This window comes from Canis lupus, chromosome 2 (genome assembly GCF_011100685.1).
Source record: "Canis lupus familiaris isolate Mischka breed German Shepherd chromosome 2, alternate assembly UU_Cfam_GSD_1.0, whole genome shotgun sequence".
Classification (NCBI taxonomy): domain Eukaryota; kingdom Metazoa; phylum Chordata; class Mammalia; order Carnivora; family Canidae; genus Canis; species Canis lupus.
Window position 1 is genome coordinate 27,431,402 of NC_049223.1, and position 23,611 is coordinate 27,455,012.

Below are 23,611 nucleotides of genomic sequence, written 5' to 3' on the forward strand. Positions count from 1 at the left end.
AATGCAAAATATTAAGCAGCTAATATACAAGATGGACTGTTTCGAGGGGACCGATTAGTATTTTTGAAAATAAGCAGATAAGTGGAAGTACCGAAGTTGCAGTGATGATGCTCTGTAACTGCTCCAATTTATCAGGGTTGAATTTTCCCGCCACCACAATCTCCGAGCCTCCAAAATAGTTGTGAAAACTGTTTTGAGTGACATCTGATACTGACATGTGGGGATAGTTGAACTGAACGTTCCGGAGCAGGGGAGTAGAGACCTGGTTGTAGAATTTCTATAATTCATTAAAAAACAAACAAACAAACAAAACCAGAGAAATAATTATTTTCATACCACTTCATGGGTCTAAAGCACTTTTTTTAGAGGGGGGAGGAGCAGAGGGAGAAGGAAAGAGAGAGAATCTTAAGCAGGCTCCACACCCAGCTCAGAGCCCAACTCATGGCTCCATCTCCTGACCCTGAGATCGTGACCTGAGCTGAAATCAAGAGTCAGACACTTAATCAACTGAGTCACACAGGAACCTCTAAAGTACTTTTTGCTGAGATTCCTCAAATGCTTAGCTGGCATCTCTTAATTTATCCTCACATAATCTCTGTGGAAAGCTATGGGACCAGGAGAATTCTCACAATTATCAGATGAACTGAGGTATGGAAAAACTAAAAAATTGTTAAGAATATTATTCTGACTTGGGAGCCCAGCGCATTTTTTTTCTTTTATGATCAGCATAAAAAGCTCATAAATACTCATAATAAGAAAAGTCCACTGAGTTGATATTCCCAAATTATCCCTTATCCCTTTTCTGTCCCCGATGGTAAATATGGTGCCTGCAACTGACCCATGGTGCCTGGAATTGACAGAGGGTGGTGTGAAGTGTGTTCCTCTTCTCCTCCGTATTTTCCTTGTCCATGTAGTCAAACGAAACAAGTAATTTGTCTCTTTTAACTTTAAAGACACTTACAAGCTATCATTTGATCTGTGTTGCATTATAAAAAGTTGATACCAAGACGCCAATGCACTTTAAAGGGGGAACAATGGCCATGACCGTAAGAACGACCAGGCGTGTTAGCGGAACTGGAAAGCCCAGAAGGTTCGATAATGCCTGGGAAGTCTTGCTCAGGGCATGAGAGAGAGAGTGTGTGCCCATCTCTCTGTCATCTCCTGCCTCATTGTCACTGCAGATGCACATGCAAAAAGAGGTGAGAAAGGAATCGAAGACTTTCTCATTCTCGTGGCCTAATGCAGCAGAAAGGATGACAATTGTGACTCAAATCTGGCCGTCTTCTTTTAGGCATCAGATACTGCTGGTTGAATGATTTTGAGTGGAGGAAGAAGAAAGAACAGAAAAAAAGTGTTACTTTGAGCTGGGAAGATGTGTCCTGGTTTCCATAAATCCTTTGCGCGATTCCACGGTTTTCATTGGATAGTCTCTTCAAGAAGTCATAATCAACGTCAAATCCTATCCCCAAGCTGAACAAGGAGATGTTGTCTCGTATGTGCTGCTTCACATTTTTTTGAATCTTTGACAATTTCAGTTCACCTAAAGTTGATGATGACAGAAAGGAAAAGAATGAGGGGCAATGCCGCAGTGTTTTTGGAAAATCTGCGGAGGGTGGTTTAGCGGAATTTGTCAAATTAAAAATGCGCTTACCCTTTGACCCAGAGACTCAACCTCTAGGGGTTTTCCTTATAGCTGCCCTCACATATAGGGAAATGAAGTACGGGCAATCATACCTAGCATCATTATTGGGAGTAGCAACATATTGAAAACAAATGTACACAAGGAAGGGAGGCTGGTTAAATGATGACACATTCAGACTGTGAGATATTGTGCAGTTATTAAAAAGAGCAAGGAAACTCTTTATGTATTTATAATGAATGATCTCAAAGACATTTTTAAAGGGGAGAGAACAATGTAAAGATTGGTATAAGTAGGATATATCTGCATACCGGCATGCATGTTTGTGTGCATGTACATGTGTATATATATATATATATATATATATATATATATATTCACATATAAATATATAGGGAATATACAGATATGCACAGAATCTCTAAAATGATACACGAGAAATTGCTAACCAAAGATTGCCTCCAGGGACAGGAACTGGGTGGTTAAGGGACAGAAATGAGAAACAGACTTAATTTTTTGCTACGCATCCTTTTCTTCCTTACAATTTTATCCTCGACTTGAATTTGTTTTAAAGATCTTATTAATTTATTTTTAAGTAATCTCTACACCCAGTGTGGGGCTCGAACTCACAACTCCGAGATCAAGAGTCACAGGCTCCATGGACTGAGCCTGCCAGCGGCCCCTCAAATTGAATTTTAAAAGCAATCTGATCTGAGAGTGAAGAAACACTGAATCTGCCACAAATACTACCTCACGACCCCCATTCTAGTCTCACTATTAATAAAATGCTTGTGGGACACCTGGGTGGCTCACAGTTAAGCATCTGCCTTTTTTGACTCAGGGCCTGATCCTGGGGCTCGGGGGTTGAGTCCTGCATCAGGCTCCCTGAGAAGAGCCTGCTTCTCCCTCTCCCTATGTCTCTGCCTCTCTCTGTGTCTCTCATGAATAAATAAAATCTTAAGAAAAAAAGGAAAAAAATAAAATGATTGCTTCTTGTCTTACTAAAACTCCAGTGGCCACTGTCATGATTGGCCCACTCATCTTCCTTCCACAGAGCTGCATTCAGCACGGGTCCTTGTCCATGTGGCAGACTGTGACGCAATCTAGCATGCACTGTTGTATTTGCCAGTTTAAGGACACAAATGAAGCAGATCAAAATAATGGCACATGACAGTAGCCAGGAGATGTTGGGCCATTTTGTGGAGAAGAATGCATCGTGTACAGGTGTATCAGAAAGACGTACTTAGTCCAGTTGCCATGAGTGACTGGGCCAGGGTGGGGTGTGTGGAGAAGGAGGGAATGTTCCTGCAGACCCCAGAGGTCTTCTGGAGGCCTGGGACGCATGCTCATCCCACACGCTCCCCTACACCATCTTACATGGTGCACTGTGCTACAGGCTATTACAATTCACACTCAAGTTTCCCCACATTGTGGAGGTGAAACTGGTGCTTTTAAGAGCATCACCCAAAAAAATGTCTGGGACTGGGTTTCAGTGGGGTGAGTGCTCCAGGGTTAAAAGAAGCCTCCTTTTAGAAACCATGGAGTTAAAATGGTTTGGAAACTCAGGCAAGTGCCATCAGATTTTCCATTTTAAGCAAATCACATTCCCAAGAAACAGGAGTAAAACATTTGTCACCAGAAAATTGAAGTGCTACTTACCTACTGTCGGGTCGCCATCAGAAACCAAAATGATCAGAGAGACTGACTCAGGGTCCAGCAATCCCAAATTATTGGCTTCATTCAGAATAAAGATGGCACGCAGGAGTGCTTCATTGATATTTGTGCCTGTGAGGGTGACAGGATGTGCCGCTCCGTTATGTGCCCTCTCTTTGCACAAAAACCATCACATCCTGGGTTCAGGTTCATCTGTCTGATGATGACTCATGCATAATTTATTCAGCTCCCAAATCTGGCTGCTTTCCAAGTGACACACATTTTCCCCACGCTGGTCAAGATTCCCCAGTGGAATAAAATAGTCGCTTTGGAGTGAACTAGTCCCTGAAAGATGAATTCGTCCTTTCAAAGTACCCTCTGTCATTTTGTCAAACACCAGACTGAAGGCACGCAAAGCAGCCTTGCTGACGTGCTGGGTCACTGGTCAGTTGCATTTTTTGCTACGAGAGTAATAAGAAGGCTAGTGTGACCCTCTGTGACCCTTTTCTGAGGGAGACTGGAAAGGTTACAGACTTGTGTGGGATGGGTCATGCATTGTGCTTTCACATGAAGTTAAGATTCATCGTGTAATAATACATCACTATTTATGGCAGGCCATTGCAGATGGGCCAAAGACCACCGTGGGAGGAAAGGGGACTTCCTAAGCGAATGACGATTTGAGCCCTATGAACGTTTCTCAGTGGCCTCTAGGGTAAAGTCACTCACCTCCACTGGGCTGGATTTTCTCAATATACTTCTTGGCATCTGTCACCTGTGTTCTAGTAGCTGAGACCAAATCATTTCTCCAGGTGCGAACATTGTGGTTGAAGTCAATCACGGAGAACTGGTCTTCGGCTCTTAGGTCATCCAGTATGGTCTTCATTGCTTCCACTGTCTATTTCAAAAAAGAATGGGGAAGGCTCTCATTCCATGAGATCTAAGCCCCAGAAGAAAAGAGGGAGGACCAAGAATTCATCTTGTCATCTTCCAAGGACCAACTCAAGAACGACAATTCTTCCAGAAAACCAACTCGGTCAACACTGACCTGTCTGTCACTTACTCTGAACATGTACTGTCTGCATTTTGATACTAAGCTTTGACTGTTTTATTTTGTTGTGTAGAACTACTTTGACTCATCTAAGATTTAGTTAAGAATCGCAAACTTCAAGTGTCCCCTTAGTAGTGGCTAAGAATCAAAGTCCAGTGACTCGCCCTCTCTCTTAAATTGCTATTTCTCATCTCTTTTCTCTTCAGACTACCAACACCTCTCTCTTCCTGTCTCAGCTCCCGACCTGGATTCCAACTTCACTGACAAAGCAATCAGAAGAAAACTTCCACAGTCTCCTGCCTTCTTGCCCTGTAATCTAGGAGAACTAGTAGTATTTCTATAGAATGCGCATCCATCCCCTGGGGAGCTAGCTTTCCTTCTCCCTCATCTATTGAAGAATGTGGCCAGCAACTGGCCCTTGCATCTCCCACATTCAGAATTTCCCTCCTCCATCGGTGCACTGAAGAGATGCACCTGTAAGGGTTACAAAGTCACTTGTGAACAATGGCAAAATGGTAAAGTAAAACGTTACGCAGAACAAGACTATGAAATGCAAGAGTGAACCCAGCAAGTAGGAAGGGAGATGACATTTTTCAGAGCCCTGAGTTTTGAGATAAATGTCTGTTGTTCATAAGCCACCAGTTCTGTGGTTCTTTGAGCAGCCTGAGCTGATGAAGATGAGGCCTGGGAGGCTGGAGGGGAGGGGCGGGGGGAAGGTGCATTGAATGTCTGCCATGTTGGGAGGGGATCAGAGAAAGTGAGGATCCAACAGGGAGGTACTCACTTGTTTCATTTTTATTCCCCACATTGAGCCGCTAACATCAATGACAAAGAGGATGTTTTTGGGAATTGGGTCCAGGTTCTCAGGAGCGAAAAAGTGGACAAAATATCCATTAAATACCTAGAAAACAGAACACAATATTTAGAAGGTAGGAAGAGGGGGCTCTAGGGACTAAGAAGAGGCGAGCACTGGGGGAACAGGAGGCATGCTGGTCATGAAGGAGAGGCTCCGTATCCATCCATGTCTCTCCCTCCTCTTTCCTGTTCTCCCCCACTCCTCTCCTGGGAAGGCCCAGGCTCTCTGGGTAGTTTCACTCCCCAGGGCATTTCACTTCACTCCCTTCCAGCCACCTAGTCTTCTGGGGAACCTGCTTTCCAGGGATCCCGTTAACCAACAGCCAATGGGGCAGAGACTCTGCCCTCACAGCGCTCTCAGACCAGCCAAGGATCCAGACAAGTAGGAAGCAACTGTAGCATACTGTTTGTTATGTGCTATGGTCAGGAAAATAAAGGGCTCTGAGAGCACCCAGTGGATGTGTATCTGACTCAGATGGGGGGTGTCTTTCCTAAGGAAATGGAATCTACACTCAACTTGAGTGTGAGTTTGGAGTTGGCCTGTTAGGAGTGGGGAAGAGAGATCCAGATAAGGGTGAGAAAATATGGCATACTAGGGGCTCTGTAAGTGGTTCAGCACCACCATGAGGGCTGTATAATTCAAGAATTCGAGGAATTAGGTGGAGAGTCAGCAGGACAGATCATGAAGACCTTTATCAGTACTCTAGGGAGTTTGGATTTTTCTTGAAGTTATTAGAAGGCCATTCCATGTCTTTGTCTTCTCTGGGCCCTAATGCCTGGCTCCTCTAGTTCTCTTTTCATTGCCCTATGGTTGTTTCTATCAAGGTGGTACAAGGCCTAGGTGTGGAATGTATACCTGTGGGTGCTTCTGTACCACCATCCTGGACAGAAGCACAGGCTTTCGGATACCCTCTAAGGGCTCTTATCTTAGCACAAGGGAAATACAGACATACACTTAAGACATGACAAAAAAGGAAAGGAAGGAAGCAATCTCTCAAATGAACAGTAGCCCTGGAATCTGCCACTAGTCCAGATCTTTCTCTTGGTTGTTCCGTCCACCCAGCCCCATAACCTCTCTGCTTTCTTTGATAGTTTAGTTGCAAAGGGCCTTCAAAGGTCATCCAAAATTCCCATTTTGTGAATTTCATACTGTACTTCATATAAGGCCTAGAAGCATCTTTCTGGGACAAGGATATGAAACTCGAGGACACTCTATTTGGTTTTCTTGACATGAAAAGATGATGCTTAGCAACACTTAGGGAAATAGGATTTAGTCCCTTCTCTGCCACTAGACACTTGCCATGGCAGCTAGGAGCCACCTAGAAGACAGGGAGCTGTTGGGCCTCAGCATGGCGGTTCTCTCAGAGATTGGTTTCACCCACCTCGAGTTCTCCGGCCTTCTCTTCTCTGTTCACATCATACATCACCACCAGCTCTCCGTCTACTGCAGTCTCAGAGCAGTTGGAGCATTTTCTTTGCCGGGCCACAGAGGGCTTGAAGGACACATGTGCCTGGAAAGAACAGTGATGGATGTTGGAGCTCACGGTCTGTGCCTCTCCCTCCCCAGGTGAGGGGTGACACCTTCCCATGCACACAGGGGAAGAGCTATCCCCATGGCTCAATGGCCAGCCTGCCTCCAGGCAGCATCAACAGCCCCATTTCCAACACAAGGGATGGTGCTGGGCCTGGGAAGGGGCATCTACCATCCCATGGTGCTGCTGCCCAGGTTTTAGGACTTCTTAAGATACCCAAAGAATTTCTCCCTCCTTCCCCCATCAGAGAGAAGGCTACCAGCTTGAGAAAGAGTTGGTGAAAGGTCCTTAGAGGAGTTTGATGCCTCCGCTGTTGGTTCTTATTGGTCACAAAGTACAGAGAATTAAGCTGAGTATCTCTTGCTGTGACCAGTGAAAACCTATCATGTATTACAAGAAAGCTGTCTTTTAGCTCCTGGTCAAGCCCATAACTTGAGGGAAATGGTGCCCCAAAGAGGATGGTCGCTGGTCAAAATGCAGAAGCAATTGGGAGTGGTGTTCTATAGATGGTGGGGACCCTATATTCTGCTCAGAGATCTCTGTTCCATCACAGAGTCTACCGCCTGAGCACCTTTCTGTACCCCAGAGCACAGGAGGGGCAAAGAACCCATGAGCTCATGGCCACTTAGACTCTCTGCAACAGGCACTACATATGATACCTTCTGTTGTCCTTTAGATATGACTGGAACACCATCAAAATGGCCATCAAATGTGTCAGGAACATGAAGAAATCGTATTCCCTGAGGTTCAATAACCCACACGTCTACCTGGAGATGAGAAAGAAAATTACTCAAAGCATTAAAATATCATTCAAGGCATTTTTTTTTTTTTTTTTTTTTTTTAGGAAAAAGTACAATTGCTACACCCTCTGCTGTTCTTCTCATCTTCAAGCTTTCCCAGAGATAACCCAGCACACTTCCATGATCACCTCACCTGCCACGGGATATGATTCATCCTAGCACGTGGGCTGAAGACTCTTTGGGCAACTCAGTACTTCCTTTCTCTTATCTCATTCTCCATCTCTATCCTGTTCTTTTTGTTGTTGTTTATAAGAGTATTCACTTTATCAAAGGAAACAAAAAAAGGAAAGCCACTGCGAAATGATTCTGCACTTAGTCTGTGCATCTGTCAATGAAGGCCCAAGGCTTTTTTATCCCTTTACTGTCTATGTGCTCTGAACAGAGCTAAGCAGGAGGAAATCCATTTGGGTGATCCTTGGAAAAACCATAGTCATGGCTTCCATTTCTCTCTGTAGACTCAAAGTACTCTGCTAAGCACCATGTATGTATGAACTCATTTAATTCTTATATTCTTATTACCTGTTGTTTTATTTGCTATTGTTTACTTTATGGATGAAGAAACAGATTCAGAGTGACCCAGCTTATAAGAGGCTGAACCAGGCTTCAAACCTAGGGCCCGAGTTCCTAATACTTTGTACACTGCTTCTTGACTTCCAGTAGCTTCTGCTTCATCTTTTCAGTTGACTTCACCACACTATTCATTAGCCCCATGCCACAGTATCCTATATGTTTTTCATGAGATTTCCCATCTTTTGCACACACCCACTTAAAAGAGAGGCCATGAGATAGAGCCCTATGCACATTTGTTTCCTTATTGCCTCTTCCTCATTTAGGATCATTTATAATAGTGATGAGTTCTCTCCTCTTTGGAAATAACTAGCTTTGGAATCATGCCAAATTTTTCTCTGATTTTTTTTTGTGTGTGTGTGTGGGCTCCATGTCCAGTGTGGGGCTCAATGTAGGACTTGAACTCACAACCCTGAGATCAAGTCTTGAGCTGAGATCAAGAATCAGACGCTTAACTGACTGAAGCCACCCAAATGCCTCCTGATTTTTTTAAAATCTGCTTTCATAAAGTCATGTACACTTGTCCAAGCAAAGCCAACATTTTCTTTCTTGGTTATTATAAATTACAGCGTAAGATTTGAGCTTAATTTGCCTCCAAGATTTCTGTTAGCTCCAGATTCTCCATGTTGGTAAGAACTAAATCTACACAAAATCAGGTGAATCAGACATTCCAGGACAGTCTGACCCAGGCATTTTAGGTAGTTGATTGAGCAGCTCCTGGAGGTAAGGGAGAAAAGTTGGGGAGTTGCAGAAAACTGGGGCCACTGCTTTCATTCTTCCATAAGGTTCTACCTATAAACAAATGTAGGGTACTCAAGACAAGGTTCAGTCTCTCCATACAAGCATGCAAATGGCAGGAAGACCTTTTCCCAAGTGTCGCAGAAGCTATTAGCAGTCCTGTGCTCAATTTGAGGCAGACATGCCCCCCCCCAATCTAGTAGGACACTATGCTTTGGGGGTGGATATCTAAGGTTGCATAGCTGGTCCCTCTGATAGGCTGGAACCAGTCCATGGTGGCCCTGAGTCACTCGCCATTTTGGTTAGCTTTTCTGTAAGGAACACAGATGTTGGAATAAAATGTATTCCCAAGATTTGATATATCTAGGGGGGTAGAGGTGGGAATTAAAAAGTGATGTATTCTCTGATTCCTGTGAGGGAAATGCATTTCCAGTTGGGTAGTCCTTCTGATGGTGATTAGAAAATGTTTCTGGAATAAACACAAGGAGGTCCAATTTTATGATTTCTCCTTAATATATCTCTGGATGAGGTTAAGCCTCTTCAGAAATGGATACATTTCGTAGGCTGTTAGAGCAGGAAAGTACCCGAAGACTCACCTAGTCCAACTTTCACAGATGAAACACTGAAGGACAGGAAATGGATTTGCCCAGAGTTCACAGCTGTGAGTGCAGACTCTGGATTAGAACTTGGGAAACTTGCCACTTCGTCTTACACTCTTGCTAAGCTATTCAGACTACGTCTTATTTTAAAAACAAGGATTTTCTAAGAGCTTGGGAAATTTAAGGATGAACAAAAATTTCAGAAATATAAGAAAGATTTGTGTGCTATGTGGTATGTATGTTAAAAATCATTATCTTTATGGACTCAAACTACATCCTTGGATTTATAGCTAAGAACACAGTTTCAGAGGTAGACATTATCTCAAATTTTACTTGTTTCTTAGCTATTTCCTTAGGCAAGTTATTTATATATATCTGTATATCAGGGCTAATGAGATCTACTTTACAACTTGTGGGGAGAAGTCAATGACATATCACCATCTCATTAAAATGTTATAGAAGTATCCTCATATCATTAACTCAGTTGCTATTAATATTATTATTAACAACCTCAGCACTTGCATCATTGCAGGCAAGATGCTAATCATATCTATTTACCATGAGATTCATAGGATTGAGAAGGAGAATGCCACTCATTCATCATTACTCCTAGAAAAATAGCCAGGGCCACATGTTGAGTTGTGCAGAGCCCCCAGCCAGGACTGTACGAGGGTGCTGAGATCCAGCCCATAACCCACTTGCCAAGTGTTGTGTCCTTATATGGGGCTGAATTTGCCAGGACAAAGGGCATCTTTTCCTAGTTTTCACAAAGGCACCAAATAACTCAATGGCATCTACCCTGAGAGCAAGCTGATGCCACACAGTGGTCATGAGAAGAAGGGGGGGTTCCATTGGTCAGATATGCAGCTTCTCAAATTAGAGTAGAAATTTCACCATGATCGCTTCATCCCCTGGAGTCTTCTCTGCCTACAGGCCTCACCTTCCTATCATCTATCCTATCTCCATTCTGTCTAATGGAGAGGCAGATTGGATCATATACTCTCCTTGGCTGCTTCTGGCTCGGCTCTGCCCCTGACACAAAATGTTCATGTGATGTCACAAAGACTCAAGCCCCCCAAAGAGTGTCTCAGTTCTTAGGGTAACAGGTCAAGTTTACAGCAAAGGTGAGTTCATATTGGTAGGGCAATGGGGTGACAGAGGAAGACAATTAATATTCACTGATTCCTATTATTTGCCACCTATTTCCATGAATTATATGGAAAATACGTTCTCGTCCCCTTTACACAGATGAAAAAATGGACACTCAGGATAATGTGTCCCATGTCAGAAGGCTAGTGTATTGGTTGAATGGCACCCTACCTCCCCACCCTACTGGAACCCCCCAATTTGATGTCTACATCAAATCCCTGGCAACTGTGAATGTTACCTCATCTGGAAAAAGCATCTTCATAGATGAACTTAAGGTAAGGATCTTGAGATCATCCTGTACTATTCAGTGGACCCGAAATCCAATGATGAGTTTTCTCATAAGAAGGCAGAGGGTGATTTGAAACACATAGGGGAGAGCATGGCGTGACTACCAAGGCAGAGATTGGGGTGATGTGGCTATGAGACCACAGGTCAAGGAGTGCCAGCAGCTGCCAGATGCTGGGAGAAGCAGGGAACAGATTCAGGAGTAAGGACCCCCAAGTCTTCAGGAGTAAGGCTCTGCTAACACCTGGATTTCAGATTTTTGTCCTTCCCAAACTGTGAGAAAATGATTTTCTATTGTTTTAAGCTACCCAGTTTGTAATCACTTATGGCAGCAACCCTAGGAAACTAACACAACTAATAAAGAGCCAAGCCAAGCTGGCATTGAAATCTCCAAGGAAGTGTCCCGGTAGACTCCAAACCCATCAGCTTCTCAGTCCACCTCACCGTCTTGCTGAGTTGAATACATCCAACACCACAAAGAGTGGTGACCAGCAGAATGTATAAATCAGGGTTAGGAGCCATCGGCAGATGGGGTCACTGTGCACCCTGCAAAACCCGGCTCACCTCCAAGTGCTTGGCCAGTCGCCCTGGCTGCAGATGGAGCCTGTGTTCATAGGATCCCAGCTTCCTCCACTTCACTTCCTGGTAATGAAGTTCAAACTGCACCTTCGCTCCAGGGAGGATGTTTACTTCGGTTTGGAAGTTTTCCATGTCAAGAGCCCGGCTCCTAAAGGTTTAACCCTGATGTGAGTCACCCTATCCATGATGGAGAGCGAGACCCCACATCTATGCAGAGGGCACCTAGGCTTTTGTGGGCAATCAAGCCTGCTCAGGGTGTTCATGCAAATGAACAGCAGGTATAGTCGAGGACACAGAAACCTCTAGGTAACTTTAATTCTGCCAACAGTTTAGTATCCTCTCCTACCTGGTCTCTTTCTTTCACAGCTTCTTACAAATCTGAGCGTCATCTGCAGGAAGCTACCAGTTACTGATCCCTAGTCCATGCTGGGACCTTGACATGCATCATTTCTGACACGGGAGCTCTGCAGGATGGATACCATTGTTCTCATTTCCCAGATGACAACAAATGAGGCTAATTGATGATTAGTGACCAGCTCAAGATCACATGGCTACTCAGTTGTGGGGCTGGGCTCAGAGCCAAACTGGCAATTCCAGCCACAGCACACACTGCCTCCGCTGCACTAGAGGCTCATTCTAGAGATTCTTTACATCATTGAAAGTCTTCAGAAAGAAAACGTCTATGATCACATCAAGTGGAATAGGTATTTCCAGCATAAGCCCTTACTTAAACACATACATAGTGAGTTTACTGTGATCATTGCTTGAGGTGTTTAGTTTTAAAGAGGAAACAGCAGGATTGTTAAATGAGGATGCTTTGGGCTTTGGGATAGAGTGGGAGCAGCTATCAGATGAGACCTTAGTCCATGCTGGCCCAGCCCTTACCTCACCAACCCCGTGGTCTTGCCTTTGGCTCTTGCCTGGGAGTAGAGTGCACGACCCACTGTCTTCTCCCTAATGGAACTGGTGAATGTTGTGCCGTCTACAGTCCTAAAAAAATGACAGGAGGCCACTGAGCTGTTGGGTTTTCCCGAGTAGTAGTCTCAACGAAACAAATAACAAACAACACAACCAAGAAGATTTAGCAAATGTGGGCAATTAACATTTTGCACCTAGAAGAGAAGAAAAGGGAGACATTGGCTTATCTCATAGTCAGCAGTCTCTTCATCTGAGAGTTGAGTTAAGAGGTAGGTGCCCATCCTGAAAGCCTCCCCTTGGATGCTGCTTCTTGTGTTTAAAATTGATTCTGATTTTTAAGTTTTACCCTTCAGAGTAAGTGTTGTCCCCTTTGGGTAACTCTTCCGAATTGCAAATATGTCGAGAAGAGGAGCCTGCAAAATCACTAGTTATCTGGCTTACATTTGTTTAGAAGATCATTCTAGGATCCCAGGGCTCATACTCTCCAGCAAGGGTAGAAGAGAGTGAGGAAAGATGAAGGGAGGCATTGGGAAATCCCTTTGCAAATTTGTGTTTACCTCTCTAACATCTCCCTTAGGGACCTCTGACTTCCCTTTGCAACTCCATCTCTACCCACCTTAATTAAACTGACTGTCATCTAATGCTTTCCAAGTAATGATTGGTCAGAGCTGTCAAATTACAGGATTTCAGAAGTAAAATGGGACCTATGGCACTCAAATGGACAGGATCCCTCGCCATATGGAGAACACTAGACGTCCTGCAGTGTGAGGGCCAGTTTCCGGTCCCAAGTACCAATGGAAAGCTTGGTGAGGCTCACTTGAAGGCCGCCTCTTTAGATGAAAAGTCAGAGCCAGGAGACAGTGACTCAAGGTCACACAGTTGGTCAGAGACAGAGGTAGAACTGGACCCCATGTGTCCAGGACTGCGCTATTCCCCTCAACTTATGGTCAGCTTCAAAGACCAAGAAGTCTTTAAGACTAAAGGAAATTACCTCTGATGGGAGAATATTTGGAATCTTGACAAAAAAAGCAGAAGCAATATTTTGTGAAGTTCATATAAAACTTTGGTGATTGAGTTGGCTACCTTCTCTGGTCTTATAAATTCAGCCCTGAGTGGAGGGAGAGCAAAAAATGTATATGTTGTAATTCTATCTTTTGTCACCTCAAATCTTCTATGACATGAGGTGGAGAAGAAGGAAAGGAATAAAGGAAAACAGAAAGAAGCAGCATCTAGAATAAATTCCGGTTATGTAGTTTAAAAATAAAAATGTATTAGAATATTTGTAAATATAATTTTTCAAGCACAGTGTCATATAATTATACTACATAAAAGCTCTTCCTCCTACATTTTCAGAACAGGTTGTCTAAAAATTAAAAAAAAAATAAATAAATTTCTAAGCCAATTCAAAGGATACCATTTCAAAGTCACCTAATGCCTTTTCCCCATCTACTTTGTTTTGTTTAGAGTATATAGTTAAGCTCTACAGTTTTCAGAAGCCAAAGTGCATGGTATTGGAATGCTTTATTTATTCACGGTTATTGCTGGTTAACTTGGTGGTAAAAGGCCAAAGCAAATGAGAAGCAACTCAATCTAATGTCTTAGTAAAAAGAAAAAAAAAAAAGGCCAAACTGTATGCAGAGCCCTGTGCTCTGTTCTAGGCAATCTGAGTAGGACATGGCCAGGTGGACACTCTAGGGATGGTCACTTACATGACTGAGAGTAGAAAGCCATCCAAACACTTGGAGGAACAGGGAATGTTTAGCCCTGAAAAATGTAGCCACCAGGTGGGACGATATAACTGGCCTCACTTTCTAAAAAGCCTTGAGTGGTTGAAAAATATTTTTTATTATGGAAATCTTCAAATATACAAAAAAAAAAAAATAGAAGAATAGAAGAAACCTCCATGAAACCATCCCTGAGCCACAGCATTATCAGTACTCAGTCTCAGTTCACCTCTACCCCTGCGCTCACCATCTCGATTATTTTGAAGTCAGTCTCAGACAGCATATCATTTCATCCTCGAAATGAAATCATACATCCTTCAGTTTGTATTTTGCAGAGAATTAGAAAAAAAAAAATTTGTGTGCGGAACCAGAGTCACTGGGTAGAAATGGAATAAATTTCAAGTAAGTATGAGAAATAATTCTAACAGGCCTATCAATCATTGAGTGGATTGCTCTGGGAAGTAGTGAGTTTATCATTAAGGGGATATTCAAGTCGAGCCTGGATAAGCCATTTGTCCTTGGGGTAACAGAGGAATTCAATCACTGGACAGATGATTGGATTTAATCAGTCGTTCTCGTGTTTTTTTCCCCATAGAGAAATATGACAGGATACACAGAACTGCTCTGCACTTGTATATGGTTTCATGTAAGTCATGGCAAGCCCATATATTTCTCCCCCTACCCCAGAAAGCACATTAAAATGCCCAAGTAAGAGTGTTACCAGAGAGATAGCTTAATTGCTTTAGTTTTTTTAGAAATGAAAAGCAAATCCTTCACAAATTCTGACACTTTGAATGGAAACAAATTATAGGGACCCAGCCCACGATGACTCTTGACATCCAGTGGGTCCACGGCTCTGAGAATGAGTACCATGGGAGCAACTGACCATTAAGGTCCATTCTAGCTATTAGGGGGTTGGATTCTCTGAGTAGAGTCTAAATAGGAGTTACTCACATGGAGAAGTTGGAGATGAAGGCTCCTTTGGGAATCTGAACATCAAACACGACATTCTGAGGCTGTGGGGAGTTGTTCACTAGTTTGGTCTGGATGATGGTGTTGGCCATACGAGAGGTAATAGTGGACTGGACTTTGTAGCTATAAAGAGTTACTTGATCAGCCTCTTCCTGTAACATGCAAGAAAGCATAGGGCTACTCATAGCAAAATGACATAGAACTTCACCACGTTTTTGATGTTAATTAAGAGCACTGCATTTTATTATGCATAATTCTCAGGCATTGTTAAGCATATAACTCAGGTAGTATAAAGCATTCTCCTAGCTTGGAATCCCCTTGCCAGGCCGAAGTCTGCCTTTGTTTTGCGATCTCTTAAGAGGCCTCTCAGCTCTGGGAGTCTATAAATAACGACGTAGAAAGTAGAAAATGGATGCAAGATTGGATTGAGAAAGTTCAAGAAATAACTTCAAATGCAGGACCTAGCAAGGGAATGGATGCGGCATGGCAGGGTTTTTGGGGACCCTGGCTGTATCTTCAGAGCAGGGTACGGCCAAGAGTAGAGTGGGGTGGAAGTACACATATCTTTCCCATACTGCTATCTGCCTTCTTCCATTTTTTAAAAAATTATTTATGTATTTGAGAAAGAGACCACGAGCAGGGGGAGCAGCAGAGGCAGAGGGAGAAAGAGAGTCTTCATGGAGCAGAGAGCCTGACTCAGGGCTCAATCCCAGGACCCTGGGATCATGACCTAAGCTGAAGGCAGGCACTTAACCAACTGAGCTATCCAGGTGCCCCTGCCTTCTTCCATCTTATCTTTCATGGTGCCATCTTCTCCCCATTCCTCTTCTCCTTCCCCCAATTAGAGCCAAATATGACACACTGATGGGTGTGAGCAACCGTTAGAATATGAAGAGAAAGTATCTTGTTGATGTCATGATTGGTCTTGGAGTTGCTCTGCTAACCCTTGTCTACTGATCTTACCGATCCCTACTGATTAGGGCAGCTCCCCTCTAACAAATAAGTCTGTCACTGTGCTGAAAGTCAAGGCTCTAGAAGCACACATCTTTCAGGAGATGCCTGAGAACAGCAAGCTCCTTCACGGCTATGGCAATTAGGTGACCTGTTAGATTTTGCCTTCTGCTCTAAAAGGATTTGCTTATTTCCACACTAAGTGTCATCTCCGGGACTTCGTCCGCCAAGAGTAAGCCTCCCAACTCGGTAACAGCCAGGTCACCTCAAGCTAAAACAAAATCCGGGCTGAGTTACTCGCCCTTCTTACCCTTTAAATGCGTGCTTCTAACAGTTTCTGTCAATTCAGAGCAGGAAGCCAACATAAACCACTTCCTTTTGATGTTTTATCACCACAGGAAGGACTTCTTTGAACATCTCAGGGAATCGGGCCATTTCATGTTTGGGAGCTCCTTTCCCATTCTTTTTCCCCCTCCAAATCCTTTAGGTGTCATATTTTAAGTTAAAACTGCTAAGTTGGAATGAATACATATGCTTGGATGAAATCCATGTTGTTGGCAAAACTTGAGAAAACAGAGAGAAAGGACATTTTCAGCTCCTGGTGACATGTCTCCTGGCTACATATATACTATACCCTCTCATATTGAATTCTAGACACCCTTCCAGGCAGAATTGGGCAAGAGGGTATTTCGAAAGTCAGGTAAATGCTCTCAGGGATAGAGACAAAGGAGGCAACTATATTGATCTCCAGATAATAGATAACAGGAAAATCATTTGGTCATCAATTTTTAACAAAATCAAAGTAAACTCACCATCACCTCTCCAGATTCTCCAAAAACACTTCTCTGTGGAAGGAAGTTAGACAATCATTCTTCAAAAGTGTGTTACTTATTACCTAGAGGACAAAAACTGCTTTCTCTCAGTCAAAAAAAAAAATGTTTTTTTTTTCCCCCTTCAATACTGAGTTACAATTCATTTACTGGAACTGAGACATAAATGTTAAATATTCTCAAATACTGTTTTCCCACCGGTGTGTTTCTCTGAACACACTTCTCGGCCACTTCGCAAGCACACCATTCTTTGATAGAATGCTAGAGCAAATGTTTTTAAATGAAAATATTCAATGAAACTCATGCTGCATGGCCTATCTCCCCTTTGTCCTAGTTGATTTATTTTCTTATCTAGTAGAATGGTAATCTGGATGCCCCCGCCCACCACGGGGCTCTGGGCGTGCCATTTGCAAGGTCTGTAGTGCTTTATTTCCAGGTGCCCTCGTCTGCCCAGCCCCCACTCATCCTTCAGATCTCAGCTCAGGGGGATTTTCACAAACTCTCTCATGCCCACCCCCAAACAAGATAAGCTTCTTTTATTAAGTTTTCATGGCAGCTAAGCTCTTCCTTCCAAGCAAGACAATGGGAGTGCATGTCTGTCTCCTCCATTGGACTCAGCTACATTAGGGTAGGGATTTTGAGGCATTTCCTTTTTGGGGTGGCCCTGGAGCCAGGCATAGTGACTGGCATGTGGAAAATCCCATACCCTCACTGCTACGTTGGGGAATTATCCACATGAAGAACTATCTTCTGGGCATGGAAAGCTGAATTGGGTTTAAAGAGATGAGTGAACATCTAATGTCTGTTGGACTTTAACAGAATAAGTCAGGTGCTGGATGTAAGGCTAGCTAGCCTGATTTGGAGTGAACTAAGGTCTTAGGGCATGTTATGTGACATTGTGAGGTCAACAGGCACCTTCTTTTGAACTTTTTTGAATGCAATTCTCGATGAAGTTTTCTCTCTTGTGGCTAGATGACACGAGAGCTTGCCCTTTGGGTTTTTATATTATCGGTCTACAAGAAACCTGGACTAATATAAAGTCAAAAATTCACACCCATATGAAATAAGTCATTGGTCAGCTTAGCGTTGCTTCCTTAAATATCCCCTTTCTCAGCGCGTGGACTCCATGTGGGAGAAGCCACACCCTTCCTGGCCTCCTGGAGAATTCACCCCTATGAATTACAGGATGCATCTGTGCTGTTGCTGGCGGCATCCAGGATGTAGCTTTGGACATGGCCAGTCCCTATGCTCCCTGGGCTGCACCATCCAAGGAGAATGTATACTCAGTGGACAGTGTCTGCCACCACTGGGGGAAAAAAAATGCCCTCCTCAGAAGAAATCTTTCCTGAAAAGGCAGTAAAATCATCACATAATCTTAAAATTTGAAGAGAACACATAGCCATTCATCCTTTAAGGAACTAAGGTGACCATTATGATAAAAAACAAGCTCTGAGAAAATCTAGGAAAAAGCATCTTAATCCTAATCTTACTTCATCAGTCATGATCTCTTTTACTTATTTTCCCTTTTGAGACTAAGGCTTACTGTACCTGATACCTCCGGTTCTCCGGCACAAACTGAAATTTGCCTGGGGCCAGTTCCACAAGATCTCCATATTCTGCAAACTTAAAAAAGAATTGACAATATTTATTTCTATTAATAAAAATGATCTAGAGCAAAGGAGGCAGATAGCGACAGGCATAAGGTCATTCATCACATTTTTCTAGCTTGTTTCCTCTACCTTTGGGAAACACCCCCCCCCTTTCTTTTTTTTAACACATAGCTCTTTAATGTATTTATATTTGCTTGGTTGGTCTAAGAGGTGAGAAAATGGAAGCTATTCTATTCAAGTTTGTTGGACGAAGGAAGGTATTTTTTAGTTTGACAGGAGATGATGGGGACTTACAGATTGGGCTCATAGTAACCCAGTGATCAGGTTTGTGTAGACATTGGCATTAGCAAGCATGTGAGTAGGCAAATGTGTCCATAGGTCTCCGCCAATTAAAAATGTTGTATACCCACCATTTGCTTTCGACGTGGATGGAACTGGAGCATATTATGCAGAGTGAAATAAGTCAATCGGAGAAGGACAATCATCATATGGTTTTACTCATACGGGGAATGTAAGAAATAGTGAAAGGGATTATAAGACAAAGGAGGGGAACTGAGTGGGAAAAATTAGAGAGACAAACCATGAGAAATTCCTAACTCTGGGAAACAAAGGGTTGCGGAAGGGGAGGTGGGCGGGGGGGATGGGGTAACTGGGTGCCAGGCCCTGAGGAGGGCACTTAATGGGATGAACACTGGGTGTTAACCTATATGTTGGCAAATTGAACTTAAATAGAAACAAATTTAAAATTAAAAATAAAAATGTTGAAAAAAGATGTTGATAAGAAAGGAATACCGGTAAGAAGTGACTGAAAGAGCACAACAAACATGTTTGGATGTCTTGGCTTCAACCCCCGGCTCTGTCAATGAGATTGCCAACACATTCTGGTGATTCTTAAGGTATTGGAGAATAAGATATTTCTAAGCAGACAGAGTTTTTTTTTTTTTTTTAATTTTTCCCTGCAAATATGCCCTCCTGTTCTTTGGCATTTGTGTGGGTAATCCACTCTGCAAGCATTACAAAGCCTCTGCACCTCTTAGGATATCCCCATAACTCAGTTTCCTTTTCAGGCGTCAAAACAGCTCTTGCTTGACTTTCAAAATGACTCAGTCCATGACTTTCCTGATGTTGGGGATGGCCAAGGAACCAAAGTGGAACCCTTGAGCTCCCTGGAGAGAATTCCTGCACTCTGACAGCCCACTTGCCATCTCCCCCCTTCTCTTACGAGGAATATTTAAAGTGCCCTCATGACAGGACTCATTGTTCACTTAGGTAGGAAAAACAATAGTGCTCTGATAATGGCTTTTCTTACACTCTTAGTGCAAGAGTGATAATGATGTGCCATCCTCATCACAGCTAATAATTATTAAGTGCTTCCTAGTCCTTGCATTGTGCTGGGTAGTTTACATATGTCACTTAATTCCCCAACACCCTTTGGGGGGGTTAGATCAATTATCCCCATTGTTAGGATAAGGAGTGCACGGCTGGGTTCAGTAAATGTTGCACTGTGGGGCCGCTCCATTGAATTGGACTGAATTCTCATGCAAATCCCATTAATCCTTTAAAAGGTAAATACCCATTCCGGGTAATTAGAACCATGAACACTCCTACTCAGATGAATTTTATCATAAATTTCCTTTCCTTTCCTTTCCAGTGGTTATTGACTGAATCTGCGTAGAGGCCCACAGCAAAGAGTTTTCTGGAAGTACTTACTTCTGGAAGTCCATTGGTGGGGATTTCGAAGCCTTGTGTTTCAAAAACAAAGAAGCAGATGAGGAGGCACATGAGCCGATTCATTTTTGCTGCGTGGCTTTGCCAAGCTCCCCGTGAGGGGTCCGGGGGGATCCTACCCCTCGCTGAACCCAGTTCAAAGGAGCAGCAGAAAGAGCCCGTGTTTTAAAAGAAGTCGAAAGAAGAAGAAAGCTCCCAAACTTTGTTCAAAAAAACGGGACAAATATTTGTTCTGGAGTTCAAGCTGGAGCCGTGGGGGTGGATGGGACACCCGGAGGTTATTCAAACAGCGAAGCCACAGGGAGCCACGGGGCCAGTGAGGACAAGGCAGGGTCAGAGGGACCCGCTTTCTTTGGCTCCTGCTTATTTCCCTTCCTCTGGGAATCAGAGAGACCTAAGAGCAGCAGCATCCTCTTTGAAGTACCAGGTGGGAAGCCACACGGGGAAATCAAGTCACAGAAAACGGGTGAAAGCATGACATTTACGGAAAGGAGATCCTTTTATTTAAAATAAAAGCAAGTGAAGTTTAGCAAAAGTGGAAAAAGAAACACAAGGGTGTTAGGAGCCAAGCACTCGCAGCTGGGGTTTTTTCCTTCTCTCTTTCTGATAACCAAGTACCTGTTGCGGTGAGGCTGAGCCAGGTGCAAAGGCACGCTCTTCAGGGAGGTCCTTACCTGAATGTCTTTGACCAAGAGAATAATGTCTGTCCCTGCAGCTGCCCCCGATCAGCCCCACTCAGGTCAGGGGTGGGGGTGGGGGGTGGGGAAGAATTCTCCTCCGTTCCAGAATCAGAGAAAACTCAGCCTGGAAGCACTATGTACTATGCCTTCCCATTTGTGGTCTGGATGGAATGATAATATTAACTAAGATTTATTGAGCCTCCTGGGATTGGATGCTTTTACTTGTATTATTTCTAATCCTTTTATTTATTAATCTGTAAAAGAACCAGGGGCACCTGGGTGGCTCAGGACACGATCCTAGGGTCCTGGGATTGAGTCCCACATTGGGCTTCCTGCAAGGAGCCTGCTTCTCCCTCTGCCTGTGTCTCTGCCCCTCTCTGTGTGTCTCTCATGGATAAATAAATATTTTTCAAAAAAGAACCATGTGAGGTATGTACTATATTTGTCCTCCTTTATTATTGAAGAAAACAAGTCTAAGTATTTTTTCAATATTTCCTTTATTTGAGAGAGAGGGTGCAAGAGAGCAAACAGAAGTCAGTGGAGGGCAGAGGCAGAGGCAGAAGCTGACTCCTCCTCCAGCAGGGAGCCAGACACAGAGACTCCAGGATCATGACCTAAGCTGAAGGCTGATGCTTAACCAACTGAGCCACCCAGGTGCCCTGAGGCTAGGTTTTATTCACATCTATGGTTAGTAAGTGAAGACACAGATCCAGCAAGTTTGGCCTGACCCGAAAGCCTTTGCTCTTCATGACCACATGGGCCTAGCAGCTATAATCTGCGGTCTATCCCTGGGAACCAGTGTTCTGGGTGTGAATCTAGACTAGAATTCACCTGTAATCCCCCATCTGGGTAGCAAGTCTACTTGATGAATCTTTTTTCCTGAGCCTCTACTGCAGACATCTGCTTGTACATGGGTGATGCTGTGGACCTCAGTTTGGTCACGTTGTTTTTGGCTTTCCTTCTCAGAATGGAACGCATGGCTTCCTGCCTAATGTGCTGTGATTTAGCACCTGGCCACAGACCTGCTGCTGGAAATGATCACTCTCTAAAAGTCCACTCACACAGGGGAACTTACACCCAGAGAGACATAGGAAGTCTGCTATGGTGTCTCAAACATGATGCTCTAGGGCTTTTCCCAGCAGATTCAGTTGTGATCACACTTGGGAGCTTCCCTCGAGCCTCAAAGACTCACTGTGAGAGTTTCATTGAACACAGGGCCGGTTGTCTGAGAAAGCTGTTGGATTTTGTTTAAAGGGAAATGGTTTAAAAGATTTTAGAAACAATGCAAGTGAAAAAGAAAGTAAAAAAATATGCCAGAGGGCAGCCCAGGTGGCTCAGCGATTTAGCGTGGCCTTCAGCCCAGGGCATGATCCTGGAGACCTGGGATCAAGTCCCACATCAGGCTCCCTGCATGGAGCCTGCTTCTCCCTCTGCCTGTGTCTCTGCCTCTCTCTTTTTCTCTCATGAATAAATAAATAAAATCTTTTAAAAAGTATGCCAGAAAGATAATCCTGTAAATTGAAATATGCTGGATGGTACTTTAAAAAATTATAGTTTTATTTATAACCCCCAAGCACATGTCTAAAATAGTTTACAGTACAGGTTCAAGTAGAATATAAAATGCATATAGGTTAAATTTACCTGTAAGATTAGGAAGGGTTACAGACAATTTTTTAAAAAAAGATCAAACCCATGCTATCTCCATGAGAGACTATCTCAATGAGACAAAACAGACTAAAAGTTGATATTGCATTAAAAATCTCTTTATTTCAGGGGATCCCTGGATGGCTCAGCGGTTTGGTGCCTGCTGGTCCTGGAGTCCCGGGATCGAGTCCCACATCAGGCTCCCTGCATGGAGCCTGCTTCTCTCTCTGCCTATGTCTCTGCCTCTCTCTCTCTGTGTCTCTCATGAAAAAATAAATCAAATCTTAAAAAAAAATCTCTTTATTTCAGAGATTTGAAAACAGATTCTACAAAGATAGTATCAGGTTAAAATAGATGTCATAGCAAATAGTAACCAAAAAAAGCGTCAGAAGAGAGAATTAAATTTGAGTGGAAATCAACAATTTGGAGAAAAATGATACAATATTGATTTTTTAAATTAGAAGACAGAGATCCATCTGTCTGATTAATGAATGCAGAAGATATGATAATAAATTAAAAAATGAAAGTGTGATGTACAGTAGTAACATGAATTGACCAGTATGTCAAATTCATAAGACACCGTACATGAAATGTAAAGTATTTAAAATGATCCGTGATGTAGAAGTAAACAGACCAAAACTCAGAACAAGAAATAGAAAAAGAGACATAAAAAAATATCATTGAACCTACTATTTTTTTTTGGAACTTCATAGGATGTACAGTATCTGGACAGCTTACAGAACACAACATGGTTTTTAATTCATTTAATGAGGTAGATAATGGATACTGTCTTCACCTACATATCTGAAGTACACACTAAAAAAGTTTTAGGACCAATTATTATTATTACACATTATTTAAAATAGTAGATATTGGGCAGCCTGGGTGGCTCAGCAGTTTAGCGCCGCCTTCAGCCCAGGGCGTGATCCTGGAGACCTGGGATTGAGTCCCGTGTCGGGCTCCCTGCATGGAGCCTGCTTCTCCGTCTGCCTGTGTCTCTGCCTCTCTCTCTCTTTCTGTGTCTCTCATGAATAAATAAATAAAATCTTTAAAAAAATAAAAAAAATAGTAGATATTATCCTGGACAACATTTTCTTACCAGAAAAGAAT

At 43.1% G+C, this 23,611-nt stretch overlaps 1 protein-coding gene and 1 long non-coding RNA gene across 8 annotated transcripts in view; one reads left to right on the forward strand and one right to left on the reverse strand.

Moving 5' to 3' along the window:
- ITIH2 (inter-alpha-trypsin inhibitor heavy chain 2) overlaps positions 1–20,387 on the reverse strand; it is a 35,898-nt gene extending 15,511 nt beyond the window's left edge. Inside the window, 13 exon segments of the mRNA XM_038530170.1 lie at positions 92–277; positions 1,359–1,540; positions 3,299–3,424; positions 4,019–4,187; positions 5,125–5,241; positions 6,578–6,706; positions 7,387–7,494; positions 11,430–11,592; positions 12,330–12,434; positions 15,041–15,210; positions 16,822–16,854; positions 18,388–18,462; positions 20,160–20,387. Coding sequence (XP_038386098.1) covers positions 92–277; positions 1,359–1,540; positions 3,299–3,424; positions 4,019–4,187; positions 5,125–5,241; positions 6,578–6,706; positions 7,387–7,494; positions 11,430–11,592; positions 12,330–12,434; positions 15,041–15,210; positions 16,822–16,854; positions 18,388–18,462; positions 20,160–20,243 — 1,647 coding nt within the window. The 5' untranslated portion in view covers positions 20,244–20,387.
- LOC119870165 lies at positions 10,515–21,208 on the forward strand. 7 transcript variants are annotated; one of them, XR_005355349.1, is made up of 5 exons: positions 10,515–10,555; positions 10,680–10,855; positions 11,811–12,148; positions 14,682–14,732; positions 20,101–21,208. It is a non-coding gene; the product is annotated as an uncharacterized LOC119870165 (long non-coding RNA). The 7 variants fall into 7 exon arrangements; XR_005355351.1 differs by lacking the exon at positions 10,515–10,555 and adding an exon at positions 19,517–19,718 and having other exon boundaries at positions 10,562–10,855; positions 11,811–12,631; XR_005355348.1 differs by lacking the exon at positions 10,515–10,555 and adding an exon at positions 19,517–19,718 and having other exon boundaries at positions 10,562–10,855.
- Positions 21,209–23,611: the final 2,403 nt, after the last annotated feature.